The 13,071-nt window shown below is 42.1% G+C and overlaps 4 protein-coding genes across 13 annotated transcripts; 2 read left to right on the top strand and 2 right to left on the bottom strand.

The window, feature by feature from the left end:
• Positions 1-718: 718 nt before the first annotated feature.
• On the bottom strand, positions 719-3,147 carry LOC129582044 (cytoplasmic 60S subunit biogenesis factor ZNF622-like). The gene is made up of 6 exons (XM_055473423.1): positions 2,721-3,147; positions 2,307-2,580; positions 1,802-1,957; positions 1,502-1,738; positions 1,301-1,426; positions 719-1,048 (listed from the first exon to the last, which is right to left on the bottom strand). Exons 1-6 carry the CDS (start codon positions 2,895-2,897, stop codon positions 921-923), a joined length of 1,098 nt encoding a protein of 365 aa, XP_055329398.1. The 5' UTR covers positions 2,898-3,147; the 3' UTR covers positions 719-920.
• Positions 3,148-3,524: 377 nt separating this feature from the next.
• Positions 3,525-4,754, top strand: LOC129582046 (transmembrane protein 234 homolog). The gene is made up of 3 exons (XM_055473426.1): positions 3,525-3,735; positions 3,895-4,101; positions 4,437-4,754. Exons 1-3 carry the CDS (start codon positions 3,688-3,690, stop codon positions 4,653-4,655), a joined length of 474 nt encoding a protein of 157 aa, XP_055329401.1. The 5' UTR covers positions 3,525-3,687; the 3' UTR covers positions 4,656-4,754.
• Positions 4,612-9,426, bottom strand: LOC129582041 (HBS1-like protein). Of its 4 annotated transcripts, XM_055473417.1 has the most exons (15): positions 9,178-9,420; positions 8,865-9,106; positions 8,618-8,683; positions 8,402-8,536; positions 8,202-8,336; positions 7,851-7,898; positions 7,744-7,785; positions 7,460-7,672; positions 7,056-7,359; positions 6,735-6,974; positions 6,193-6,653; positions 5,858-6,031; positions 5,523-5,782; positions 5,245-5,430; positions 4,612-4,864 (listed from the first exon to the last, which is right to left on the bottom strand). In XM_055473417.1, the coding sequence occupies exons 2-15, from the start codon at positions 8,902-8,904 to the stop codon at positions 4,853-4,855; spliced, it is 2,316 nt and encodes a 771-aa protein (XP_055329392.1). In that variant the 5' UTR covers positions 8,905-9,106; positions 9,178-9,420; the 3' UTR covers positions 4,612-4,852. The 4 variants fall into 4 exon arrangements, with proteins under 4 accessions (XP_055329392.1, XP_055329393.1, XP_055329391.1 ...); XM_055473418.1 differs by having other exon boundaries at positions 6,735-6,971; positions 8,865-9,426; XM_055473416.1 differs by having other exon boundaries at positions 8,865-9,420.
• Positions 9,355-12,976, top strand: LOC129582045 (uncharacterized). 7 transcript variants are annotated; one of them, XM_055473424.1, is made up of 6 exons: positions 9,355-9,690; positions 9,785-10,010; positions 11,278-11,468; positions 11,700-12,030; positions 12,141-12,353; positions 12,465-12,976. In XM_055473424.1, the coding sequence occupies exons 1-4, from the start codon at positions 9,630-9,632 to the stop codon at positions 11,861-11,863; spliced, it is 642 nt and encodes a 213-aa protein (XP_055329399.1). In that variant the 5' UTR covers positions 9,355-9,629; the 3' UTR covers positions 11,864-12,030; positions 12,141-12,353; positions 12,465-12,976. The 7 variants fall into 7 exon arrangements, 2 of the variants coding, with proteins under 2 accessions (XP_055329399.1, XP_055329400.1); XR_008689578.1 differs by adding an exon at positions 10,381-11,122 and having other exon boundaries at positions 9,462-10,010; XR_008689579.1 differs by adding an exon at positions 10,381-11,017 and having other exon boundaries at positions 9,466-10,010.
• Positions 12,977-13,071: the final 95 nt, after the last annotated feature.

Here is a 13,071-nt window from a genome sequence, read left to right as displayed (position 1 = left end):
TATGGCTTCCGGCAAGACTACCGCTGCAGAAAGCATACGGTAGTCGTTTTATGTACGCGGCTTGTCAGCAACGTTTACAAATGGCACCGACGTATCTATGCAGTACGCTGGCCGGATATTCGGCGTTACGTTGCATTATGTGGCCGGCATTAGTGTTGATTTCGCAGTGTGTCTTACGTTTCAAACCGATAATTTGTCCACGATCAGTTGGATTCCTGTGACATAATGTCTACGGGTAATTGAATTATAATTTAAAATGTCTCTGCCTGTGAGGCTTGTAAGCATTACTCGTTTTGAATATGAACAGAGACAACAGAGTAACAAAATGAATACTGTACTGGAAGGCCAATCTCATACGTAATTCTGAAATCAAGAATTGAATAAAATTAGTTTTCGGTAATATTTCAAACTGGAGTTACGGATTATCGGTAGCGCTAACCTAATTAATTTACTAATTGTAAGCTGAGTTTTCCGATATAATTGATGAGCCGATCCGATTCGTAACAAACCACATGGCAGGTCATAGACGCAGTTATGATGGGTGTAATTTTGTAAATACTATCTGGTTCGAGACTTCCTGCATTTTACTATGAAATTGCTCACGCAGGAAGTTAAATCAGAAACGGTATGCTAGGTGGTTACCCTCGACTACATGAATCACACGTATGAGTGCCCAACATCGAGGCTTTCGACGCTTATACCGTAAGAAGCGCCACACCAACAAACGCTGTTTTTTATCGTAAGAACACTTTCCAAGCGCAATTTCTACAAACGAACAAAGACATGGTTTTTCCTTGAAATAAACCGCGTCTCACAAGAGCATCCCCAGAAAAACTTTTCCACACAAAGGACATTTCACTCAATTTACCAGGAAAAAAGGCAGAAGAGATACAACGTGCGCTTATTTCGTCACCGCGATCTCAGAATCCATACTGCCGACGGTAATGCTCCATCATAATCTTGTTAGTTTGCATGCCAATGTGGAGTTTATGCTTTAGGCGAAGATTATGGAGCTGCTTCCGCATAGTCTGAGTGTAGGCTTCGTCCCCTATAACGGAAAACATACAGCTACTATTGCAATAACAACCCGAATTAAGCGACTCAAATTATGATAAAAAAATTAACCAAACTTTTGGGTTAGATTCTGACTGCACTTTAATCAAATCTTACTGATTTTTAAAAAAAAAACAGTACCACCAGTTTCGGGTCGATCTGTAGAAAATTACAAACTATTTGTACAAGAACACATGCTAAAAGTTAAGTAATTTGAACCGTCCATGTACGAAAAAAATCGGCATACTTTCTGAACCAGTCCAGCCAAGAGCTTTATACTGCCCAGTAACACGCGAAATCAGCGCCACATCCCGCACAGGACGCAGGCTTTGCTTGTAATACCGATTGAGGTCTCGGTGACCGATTGTAGCTCCTGCAAGACAGTCGTTGCGCCAATTTCAAAATAATGTTGCCAAACACTCGGTTAACACTCCTATTATACTTATACCAGAGGGCAAGGTCATTTCATAACCACTTCCATCCAGAACGGCATTCTCGTCATCGGCTGGACCGTCAGAGTCGGCGTTCTCGGAGAAATCATAAAAGTCTTCATACTCCAGGAGGAACTCGTTCTCATAACCCATTTTATTATGTCCCTTGGCGTCCATGTGGCGGTGCACCGCCGTGGTGTCCTTAAACGACTGATTGCAAAATAGACAAGTGTGCCCATGAGTTGTTTTTTTCCCTAAACCAAAACGCAACAAGAATAAGGACAGAAATTCTGAAACGGTAACTGCACTGACCATACCCAGATAATCCACTAATCCGGCCAGATCATTGCAATATGCGAAATCCGGGATGAAAAATGAATGTTCAGTGGACATGTGACTGATGTTCTGCTCCAAAGAGGTCAGTTTTTTCTCGCAAAACAGGCAGACAGTAATGTCATACGGAGGAATTTCTTCTGCAAAGTCAAAATCAGTTTTATAACATGCATTTTTTATCAGTAAACTAAAAAGGAATAAAACAGAAAGAGCAGCAAAAAGAGCAGTAAAAACAACCTAATAAACAGTTTAACAGATAACCTACATGGGAAAATCTCAAAAAAAGTTTTTAAAAAGTTTTAAAATACACCGTATAATAGTTTTTAGTTTTAATTTATTTATTTTTTATCAATAAATGAATAAACTAAAAAGGAAAAAAATTTAGTAAAAAGAGCATATTCCGGCACAGGCACAAGAAACAGAATTATCTTATTACTGATTACAGTACATACGCCAGGTTATGTCGCCGTAATATTACCGTACACTGACCGTCTTCGTCTTCCCAGTCATCTTCATCATTTTCCACCTTGTCAACATCGGCCATTTCAACAGCGGCTGCCGTTTCTGCTACCATCTTCTCGGAAGTCGATGATGTTTCATTAGACTCGGAATACGATCGGGACCGTTCTAAATGCTTTTTCGATTCCATATGAGCCGCCAGACTTTTGGCATTCTGGAAACTCTTTGAACATTCTTTGCAGTAGAACGCGCTATCGGATTTTTCACGTTTCCCTCCGCCGTCAGCCACTGCACTGGATGGAGCCTATACATTTTCCATCAAATTATTCTTTCAAAGATTTAATACACTAAATTTTACACAAAAGCAAAGAACGTATTCAAATACCTACGCACCTTTTTTTACAATCCTAATAAACCAATTACAAGATTCACACGGTACGATACCTGTTGTTGGTACGCAGCAACGATCTCGGCAAAGTTTTCAGCACTTATCGGAGGTAATTCGGCCACTTTTCGTTTAAGGTTATATCGGTGCCAATCACATTTGTAGTGCGTCTGCATTAGCTCTAAAGCGTTGAACCGCACTCGACAGGTGCCACACGAAAATACGGACGATGCCATGATTTTTGGCCAGAAAATGATAAAATGACAATCTTCGAGCGAACGGTAGAACCCAGCTACTATCTGATATCCACTGAACAACCGTTCTAAAACGTCAAAAGCCCTAAACCCAGTCTCTCTAGTAAAAGAGCAAACCGTTTTGCGACTTAGAAACTAAAACGCGAACACTTCCCGCAAAACTTGAAAACCCGTTGTGAAAAAAGTACTCGTAGAATCGGCAAATGGAAACGGTTAAGTTTTGTCAGGACTAGAGCCCCCAAACAGTATACTGTACTGCCGTATACGGCATACTGTACGGCACAACAGTACGTAACCGTAGTGAAAATTGGTACGGTAACGAAAGTGCCGTACGTAACCGTAAGCCAAAAACACGCTTTTACAATGGGCTTGCCGTATACGGTACTGCCGTATACGGTATACCGTACGGTCGATCCAGTTATTTTTGCCGTAACCGTACCGTACAGTAAGAGCCGTAAGCGGAAACCGTACGTAGCCGTACAGAAATTTGCTACTGTTTGGGGGCTCTAGTCAGGACGCAGAAGCTCCCACGGATGATATCACGCAGAAACAGCTGTTATCGTGAACCCAGGCCTGCCACCCGGCGGAGGTTACCATTAGAGTATTGTGTACGTATAAATATTTTAGGTACAGTACTTATGGCTAGGTGCATATGTCTGTGTTTACCGAAACTTGTTCTTGTTTGGGAAAGAGTTCGCGTTTTATGAAGAATGGATATTTTTGGGAGAATTAGGCTGGAGCATGGTTTTCATTCGTTGTACAGCTGCGTGAAATGGTAATCTGCGAAGTGGGCGAAACGTTAGGAGGTGCTGAAGAACAGGTAAGAACAGCCGCACTTCGAATGATGAATTTCTCTTCTGAGCCGTTTTTACATTTCACATTTGTGTTGTATTGAATAGCCAGAATAGGTACCGTTCCAATGAATACGAGAATAATGGTAAGGGTTAGATAATAGATAGTGTTTGATGCTTTCGCATAGGCCGCTGGATCGTATGGTTATATCGGATTTCTTCTCACGGCCGCAATCGTATGGGGATGTACCAATCCATTTATACGACAAGGATCCAGAGCGAATTCGGCGAAGTCGATCTCAGAGATTCAGAAACGTCAGTTTGCCTCTTGCGGCGTGTGGTGGTGGATATGGAGAAATGTCTGTAAACTAGGAAGTTTCATGGGAACTTGGCAGGTATATAAGTTGTCGCTTTTAGCATCCTTCACGCTGGTTAAATGTTTTAAATTTGAACGGTAATTGAAGCACTTTAGTCTTTACCCTAATGAGTCGAAACGTCGAATGGCTACTTTGGCCGGCTATAAATTATGGGATTGTTACAGTGTTACTGCACATTAGAATATAAACTGACAATGCAGGCACTTTATCTTTAAAACTCCCTATTGTTTTGCATTGTGTACTGCCATGTTTATATGCGTTTGTGTAGTTCATTCCTCTCAAATACTACAGATATGCGCAATCGAAGTTTTCATAAACACTGGCCCAAATTTAAGGATCTGGTTTTTCTGCAGGTATTTCTACCATTTGTCATCAACCAGTGTGGGAGCGTATTTTTCTGGATGGGTTTGGCGCACGCTCCACTGCGCTTTGCTGTACCATTTACGAATGCTTTAACATTTTTATTCACCACTTTGACTGGTGCGTTTCTTGGAGAGACAATTTCCCGAAAGCACCTGTGTGGGATGATTTTGGTTTTAACTGGTATTTATTTTTGCACAAACGATGGCTGAGGTACAAGGCGTCACTGATACTAAAAGTAACAACAATCCAACTTATTACTTACTATAAAGACATCGCAAATGAATACTTCTACTCGTTCGGTAGCAGGTAGAAACAAATAAAACAACCCAGAAAGTCGGCACAACTTTCGGAATTAATTATATTTTAAACCGGATTGGCATTCGTTTTTTGAAATCTTTTCTGAACCTCATTCCAATATCTGCAAGAGAAATTTGGTCTGCATCAGCATAAACTTCGTAAGAACGTTCAAGGCTTACTAGTGCTCAAATCAAACAATAAAAACACGAAATTTGTTCTATCTAAAAAAACTATTTGCAACTGCAACATAATTAACAACATTTTCAACAACTTTAACGTTTGTAAAGTACTGTAGAGGAACGGCAACGCAACGTATGCAAGACAACAGGTAGTATGATGTTATGGCAACGGAAATGATGTTATGGCCTTTTTTTTGTTAACTGATACTCTTGTAATACGTTTCCCAGCACGAAACGCTAATTAAAACTTATGACAGGTAGTACATAAATAACGCATGAACAATACAACCAAACAATTTCGCTCAATGGCGTGTATCTTTACCTCTGTAATGAGACCTGCAGCAATTGTTGAGCCAGCATCACGCAACATAAACCTGCCAAGCTCTTTCGAAGCCGAATACAGCTCGGCACACACCGGCCGCTGCAAGAGTATCTCCACCTCCCCTGATGTGTTTTTCGTAAGTGCTCTGGGATTTTTCTTTTGCACTTCACCCGTATTTCTGTTAATCTGTAAATGAATCACAAACACACGGCTACAGGAAAAGTCCTCGCGTTCAAAATGAAGGTTATCTAAAAGTTCAAAACATCCACAAGCACTACCTGAGTGAGAATTTTCTTTATAACACAGGATTCCGTGTATGACTGATTATGGAACACACACTCCTGGCCAGCCAGTAAAGGAACTTTAGGTGTAAATAAGGCAATCCGAGCCCGTAGTCGAGTAGCTGCAGCCACTGGATTGACAGGATCACATAGCACATCACCAACATGGATATTCAACACATCCACACCCGTCAGCGTAATGATCGCATTGTCACCCGCGAAGGCATTGCTGCAAGCACCCGAATCCAACATGATACCTGTTCAAAATGTTCTCGAATTAGAAACAATGCTCAGCGATATTCCATTAAATCCCAGAGAACAATGAATCGTACTTTTAACGGTTCCCGCAACGGCTGCCGGACATACTGATATACGATCACCGACTTGCACGTGACCCGTTTCAATTTTTCCAGCTACCGAACAGCCTCCAGTGGCAGATTTGAAAACATCGGTAATGATTTGGCGATATGGTTTGTCGATCTGCCGTACAGGCGGGCGAAATTTATCTACAAACCATAAACTATTTCGAGGTTTATACAAACATTTAAACTACCAAAAAAATAAGTAGTAAGCAAGAAGCAACTCTTAGAAAAATTTTACACAAGATGTCATAACAAAAAAACTGTATTGAATCATTCGTCTCACTGCTTTCGTTGAAAATTCTCACCAATTTGGTCAATTAAAGTAGATCCCGTCCACCAATTTGCGAGTTTCGTCTTTGGAAGCTCAACCAAATTATCACCCGTAAATCCACTGCAGGGAATGAAGAACAGATCCCCGTCTTTAAATCCAATGCTCTTAAAAAATTTGGACAATATGACCACAATCTGGTCAAACCGATCCTTGGACCAGTCAATCGTATCCATTTTATTGATGGCCACAATCAACTGTGTTACACCGAGGGATCTGGCCAACAATGTGTGCTCGCGGGTCTGACCACCGGCTTCAAAACCTGTCTCGAAACCACCACGCGCCGCATCTACCACCAAAATGGCCACATCCGCTTGTGCGGCACCCGTGATCATATTGGGGATGAAATCTTTGTGGCCTGGTGCATCCATTAAATTAACGGCACGGTTGGCGGTTTCGAAGCTCGTGTGAGCAATATCCACGGTGATGCCACGAGATCTGCAAAAAAATTAGAGAAATTCCCGTTTATCGTTGGCAACCGGAATAATTAGCAGGTCATTAGGTAAAGGAACAACTTACCGTTCTTCTCCTGTCTCATCCAGAACCCATGCATACATAAAGGAAGATTTTCCAATTTTCTTGGCTTCGTGCTCAAATTTGGCCATCTGCTTGGCATCCACTTTGCCAATAAGGAATAGCAAATGTCCCATCAGTGTACTTTTTCCGGCATCCACATGCCCAATTACCACCAAATTAATCAAAGGCTTCGATTCATTCTGACGTTGTTCATATAAAGCGGATACCTTTGCGGCATTTCTGCTGCAGAAACAAATTCACAGTGGTTTACCAAACTGAGAAAATCATACCGAAAGGTATAAAACGCTGTCAGCTACAACAAACCTGGCATTTGGCGCTTCGGGGCCTTTGCTGATCATTCCATCGCCAGCGGCTTCTTCCTGCTTTTCTGCAGCTTTCACTGGGGAAACCTTATCTTTTGGTCCTTTTCGTTGAGCTCGGGGCGAACCAGGTGAAGGCGTAACGGCCGGTGATATTCCGATAGGTGTGCCTTTTGAACCCTTTCTCGAACCTTTAGGTGAGCCCGGAGTGGGAGTACTGGCCGCTGACCGGTCCAAATTTAAACTACGGAAATCTGGAGTTGAGTCAGGTCTTGGCATACTTAACGCCGATGGCCTCTGTTTGGACACTGGAAAACAGAGCATTTTGTGGAGTTAATAACTGCCGGCAAAATTCTTTCAATTTCCATTACTAAACAGTAAACAAGCGTGGCGAAACCATTCTACAACCTAAAACTCCAGCAGCAGAAGCGTTGTACTGATTTACGTCTGCTACGAAGCTGGAAATCCAGTCTGGAAACTGTACAGACGGAAGAGCAGACTTATAACCGATTCCAGACGGAACCAAAGTGGGATCTTCGGCAACAGTCACTTTCCGAACATTTCTCACGCCCGTCTCTTTCGATAAAAGCTTCTTAGGAGCATTAGATTCTTCATGTGACACTAACCTTACAAATTAAAAAAAAAATTGTCAACACAACGAGCACACAATTTCAATATCTGCACTAACCCACCTGATAAATTCTCCAGCTTTTTTGCAATCGCCGGGAGAGGGGCTGCAAGATAACCGAACAATATATTCCGGTTATAGTTGTACAATTAATGAACAAAATCAACATACGTTTTGAAAGAAACGCAGCTGGTAGCTCGTAATTTTGGGGCACGTTCCCTGTAACATCCAACATCGCAATGAGAAACCAAACGCAAAAAAAGCAAAATCCAATGACGTGCACGCTAGCCCACGATTAATTCACTATCACAGTTGTATCTACAATGTCCATTTTAACTCTTTTTAAAAGCGCTACAATAAAACTGTTCACAAAATTGTGGAAAATGGATTAACTGAATTTACAATACAGGTACTTTACTTCTAAAAACGCTTAAAAAAACACACGCCTCCGTTAACCATGAAAAACATTGAATTAACAAATAAACGCTGATTATCCACGATCAAATCAAAAAGCAGAGCTACCTTCGTGATCCAAAAGCAGCTGCAGTGCCAATTCGGCATTGTAATTAGACGCGACGACGGCTTTCTGCATTTGATCCGTTGTATATGCTTCTCCTGAGCAGCTTTCGATATAATCAATACACGAACGCATTTTTCCTGCAAATAGCCAACGTCACGAATTTCCATGAAAAAGTACGGTTAACCACATTTGGGTCGCAAACCTGGATTTATCGCAGTTCCCGAGGATGCTGATGATTCTGATACAGGTGCTTCGTCGTCCATGGCCATTTCCTCCTCTACGGGTGGTGGCCGGTTCAGAGTTTTACCGGAATCTTCGCGACGGTAAATAAACTGAGCTGCAGATAAATCGTAAATCAACGTTAATAAATTCAAAACCACGACAAATTCAGCGTCAGTGGCAAATGCAAAATGCGCACCCATGCTCGGTGACATGCAGCTGTCATCCTCGTACGACTTGCCAAACTCCTCAATCTCGTCGTAATCTGTAAGTATAAAAGCATCGCAAGTCACTCGATAATATTCCACACTGAACTCAGAAATAACTTGAAGCGGCAAACAAAATACCCAAGCAAAAGTTTTCAATAACAGTATAACTCTAACCTGAAAAGATCCATAATTACCTACTTCTTTTACAGCCAAATTGTCATATCACACAGTTCTTACCATCGTAATTCGCATTTCGAATATTCCGATGGCGCGCCATTATATCAAGTGTGGAATGAGAGATTGACGAGCGTCAACAAATCGACAGTTACCACGAATTTCAAATAAAGACTGGCGATAGCGATAAATCCAGACTTCGTTATGGTTACAGGTTAAGGACGCATTCTGTGGGAAACTCCAGCAATCCAAGAGTTCTTTTACTTATTCGCCGATTTACTCTTCATCATTCGCTGCGTGATGAGCTTCCCAAAATCAAAATAAAATTAAGTAAACTTCTGTACACCACATTAGTTATTTCCAAAGGAAAACATACTATAGCTGCTGTCGTTTATCCCTTTGCGAAATTGCGTCCATCGTATTCGTGGCAAATAAAATTTCGTTTCTGTTTGCAAAAGGCAAAAAGCCGAGAACGACGTGTGACGTCACTGCGGAATCGGCCTTCCTTTTTTGCCGCTACATATGGTCGGACTCGACTTAATCGTTAGAGTTTAAGCAAATCGTGAGAAATAAATTGCGGATTTCTAATTTGAAACTTAAGACTGCACTATTTTATATTTTTTAGGCTTCTACAAAAAAATTTAACACGGAAATTAACAAAGTTACGAATTTATGAAGATTTTCATTCCAGCAGCCTTCCATTCCAGTTGCTGCATGGGCAACCGCATGCGTACTTCAGCTACTTTGCTTTGCTGCTAGACAGCTGGCAACATTTTGCGAATACATGTATACTAGTATAAAGGCAAACAAAATCAGCAAGAAAAAAGAATGGAAAAAAAAAAGAAAAAAGAAAAAATTCAAGAAAAAAGAATGGACTGCTCTGTAAATAGTAAGTATGCTCTCTCGCTAGACGTGGACTAATTAGAGTTTAAACTGCTCAGTTCGGAGTGACTTGTTCCTTTTTAAAATGGCTGAAATTGAAGATAGTCGATTGACGAAAATGCGTTTACGGGCGTTCATGGACGAGTGCAGCGCACTGGAAATAGGCCACGATAAAACGCTGGATATTCTGATTAAAAGCAAAAGCGACGCCACCTTCGACTTCAACGCAGCGCTACAAGCCCTGAAGCTGGAGATCCCCATTTGGTCGGAAGAAGAAAAGGAATTATTTCACCGATATGTCTGTCGTTATGGAGACAAATTCTTTATGTGAGTCGACTGCAGCTTTTAATACTTACTTATGCCAGCAAAATTTAGTAAGGTCCACAGTGTACGGCCAAAGGCATGCACGAGTGATGCGAGTGCACTCGTGATGCACGAGTGCCGTTTGATGAATTTTAAGTAAGTAATCAATGAAAGATTTTCCAGTTTCTTTTTTCTTGGTCACTTTATTGGTCAAATCAAAATGCAATACACAAATTATTAGAAAAGACACCCAAACTACAACATAAAAATTTCGTTTAGTTTGTCCAGCCCTTCCATCGAGCCTAGCACTGACGCCGCATTTCCCCGTTGAATTTCTATAGACAAGCGCTGTCGTAGAAATTCATGCGAACGTAGTTCTCCGGTGTTGTTGCAGTCTTCTGCCCAGTTCTTTAACGAATGCGATCGCTGACGGACCCCACGTGCCCATCGTTTCGAAAGCGATCGCAATGAAAAGGTAGCGGCCGACCAAATAGGAGTACAATCTGGATTTCTTTTCCTCTGCTTGCACAGCGGCCGCTCCCGCGGTAGCGGAAGAGGCTTTAACATGCGACGGTGCAACCGTATCTACACAAGTTACGTCCCACGCGAGACACAGTCCGCGTTTCCAAGCAAAGGTCGTGCAGCCGTCCGGGCGACGTTCAGTAGTATGTGAAGTACCGCGTGGTTCCAGTTTCGCCGGTACACCCGCGGACACCAGACTCCTACATATGATACTGTTCAGCCCTCCATGTCGCGGATGCCTTCCGGCGGAAAAGGCGCAAGACAGTCCGTGGTGCCCATAGCCATCCACGGGTTTGTGGCATTTGACGCAGTCATGAGGCACACAGATCGTGGCACCAAGACGGAGGCCGATGCTAATCTTCAGCTCGTCGTCCCCGAGCAGGTTGCCGATGTGTGCAGAAGGCAGGGCATTCAACCAGATGCCGGCTTCTGGCTTAGTTAATTTTTCTGGCTTAGTTTTTTTTTCTTGGTTAATTTCTGATTATTCAATTAGTGACATCACTGACTCGGTATCGTATTAAGGCAGTTTGAACTTGAAGCGTAGTGCATATGAAGGAGACTTTTCTACGTACTACTTACTGTACTAGTCTCCAAGTGTTCATTTTTATTGACTCGTGAGTTGGTTATTGGCTAGAATTTTAAACATTACATGTGACATATCACATTTATATTTAGAAATAATTATTACAAAGCAAAATAACCAGCATTGACACCATGCGAACGTGGGACGGTCGACGTAACAGACTATTTGTTGGTGTGTTTTTTGCAGGTTCCGCAAACAGTTTCCTCGTTTCTGCTATGGGGATTTGGTTAGGCAATATAATTTGCATTATAAAGCCCAGAGCGAAAGCCCAGAGCGAAGGTATCCTCGTAGAAAGCCGACTCGCATGTCGCTTAGCGATCTGGAATCTGGAAAACATCGATCTCGCTCTGTTAAGCGCAAAGAAGTGTCTGCGAAAGGTAATTCGGCAGGAAGCACCACTCGTAATCACACACTAATGGATCATTACACTAATCACTAATGGAAATTCTTAATTCTTTAAGGAATTTAAAGAGTGTTTGTGGTCCTTTTCTCGCTTTTCCGTACTTCTTAGTTACTACTAGCGCTTAGCGGTATGCGAGGCATTACGAGTATGAAGACTGACCATGACGGCTATCAAAGTCGTTAAGAGATTTTTTTACCTTTGACAGCGGTGATAACGCCACAGCCCCCTGTGAGAGATGACCAGCCCGGAAGTGTACAGCCGACGTTTGGCGCCGTGAACGAAACCCAAGTGACTGGAGCGGCAAACGACGAAGTTGTTTGTTCTCCCCGTCAAGCCACGCCTGCAGCCGAAGCAGGTGACAGCATTTAATTGCGAATCACTGGGGAGTATGTTGTCCGAAAGTGTGGAAGAAAATAAAGCAGTCGCCGTTTCCATCGAAATTATCAGCGCTCTTTTTCCGAGCGCTAGCAAAGGTCGTAAAAGAGCCGGAGGAAAGGTGTACGGGTGTGCAAACTGCAGAAAGTATTTGAATGTCGGTAAGAGTGAAAATGTGCTAGTAATATACTGCTAGTAATATTGTAATGCTAGTAATATTGAAATACTGCTAGTAATATTGTAATAGCAGTAAAAATGGATGTTTCTACAGGTAGAAAGGATCACGCAGAGACCCATTTGGAGTCGTGCTTTGAACGACGCGGTCGCAGGCGCGTAAAAAGTCCGCTTCGTTTGCTTCGAATCATTGGAATTGGTCCAAACGTTAGATCTGATCGGATTTCGGTTAAAGTAGAAGATTGGGAAGCTAGTCTCCGCCGTGTAGAATGGCCTGTTTTGAGCCTGAAAATCAAAGACGCATTGCAGAGTAAGTGCTCGTTTAACCAATACCTTTATTAGTCTAAATAATAAATTTTAATTCGAAGCAATTATTTTGTAACGGGACCGACTATACTACATTTACGTGTTTACTGCACAGGTGCTTACGTTGAATACAAAGACGGCACTATTCGGTTGTCTTCACACCAGTACAAGGTTAATGCACGCGCCCGGGGACAAACAGAGAAGTGGATTCTGGGCCATCTCGCACAGGAACCTGGGTAACACCATCCGGGCGTTTTCCGTTCTCTGTACACATTCCTGGAGGCTTCAGTTCACACCGAACACCCGCTGCGGAGAATAATTTTTCCACGATTTTGCTCATTTTACAGTGTTATCTTCCTTTGTTGGACAGACAAGAAGGGCCATGATGTCCATTAGACTAAATAGTATTGTTCCACGCGCGTATGAGTCGTATGACACGCATCGCGGTTAAAAAACCGTGTTTCAGTAATTGGACCTGGTTTATTACCACTCAAAGAACTGTATGTACTACGGTACAGCATACAGTAGTCTACAGTACCTTTGAACTTTTCTGTTGTAGGTGGTTTGGCGGTTTTTGTATCTTACAATTATGTACTGAGTGTGATCTGACAAATAAAATCAGTCTACTCATTGCATTATACAACTACTGCTACTTTACATCAAAGTTTCGACACGCTTGTAGTGAAACTAAGTGGAAATCTGAAAATTATTTACCCGAAATT

This window comes from Paramacrobiotus metropolitanus, unplaced genomic scaffold, assembly GCF_019649055.1.
Source record: "Paramacrobiotus metropolitanus isolate TYO unplaced genomic scaffold, Prichtersi_v1.0 Parri_scaffold0000006, whole genome shotgun sequence".
NCBI lineage: Eukaryota > Metazoa > Tardigrada > Eutardigrada > Parachela > Macrobiotidae > Paramacrobiotus > Paramacrobiotus metropolitanus.
This window is presented reverse-complemented; position numbering and strand designations above follow the sequence as displayed.

Coding starts and splice junctions, on each gene's coding strand:
- LOC129582045 (XM_055473424.1), top strand. CDS start 9,630: ATGGAAAAAAAAAAGAAAAAAGAAAAAATTCAAGAAAAAAGAATGGAC. Junction 9,691..9,784: donor AATGGACTGCTCTGTAAATA/GTAAGTATGCTC, acceptor CTGAAATTGAAG/ATAGTCGATTGACGAAAATG. Junction 11,469..11,699: donor CAAAGAAGTGTCTGCGAAAG/GTAATTCGGCAG, acceptor TACCTTTGACAG/CGGTGATAACGCCACAGCCC.
- LOC129582044 (XM_055473423.1), bottom strand. CDS start 2,897: ATGGCATCGTCCGTATTTTCGTGTGGCACCTGTCGAGTGCGGTTCAAC. Junction 1,958..2,306: donor TGACTGGGAAGACGAAGACG/GTCAGTGTACGG, acceptor TTGACTTTGCAG/AAGAAATTCCTCCGTATGAC. Junction 1,427..1,501: donor TGAAATGACCTTGCCCTCTG/GTATAAGTATAA, acceptor ACTGTCTTGCAG/GAGCTACAATCGGTCACCGA.
- LOC129582041 (XM_055473416.1), bottom strand. CDS start 8,904: ATGGCGCGCCATCGGAATATTCGAAATGCGAATTACGATG. Junction 8,684..8,864: donor TCGAAATGCGAATTACGATG/GTAAGAACTGTG, acceptor TTATACTTACAG/ATTACGACGAGATTGAGGAG. Junction 7,786..7,850: donor AGCTGCGTTTCTTTCAAAAC/GTATGTTGATTT, acceptor GTTATCTTGCAG/CCCCTCTCCCGGCGATTGCA.
- LOC129582046 (XM_055473426.1), top strand. CDS start 3,688: ATGGTAATCTGCGAAGTGGGCGAAACGTTAGGAGGTGCTGAAGAACAG. Junction 3,736..3,894: donor TAGGAGGTGCTGAAGAACAG/GTAAGAACAGCC, acceptor GCTTTCGCATAG/GCCGCTGGATCGTATGGTTA. Junction 4,102..4,436: donor GTTTCATGGGAACTTGGCAG/GTATATAAGTTG, acceptor GTTTTTCTGCAG/GTATTTCTACCATTTGTCAT.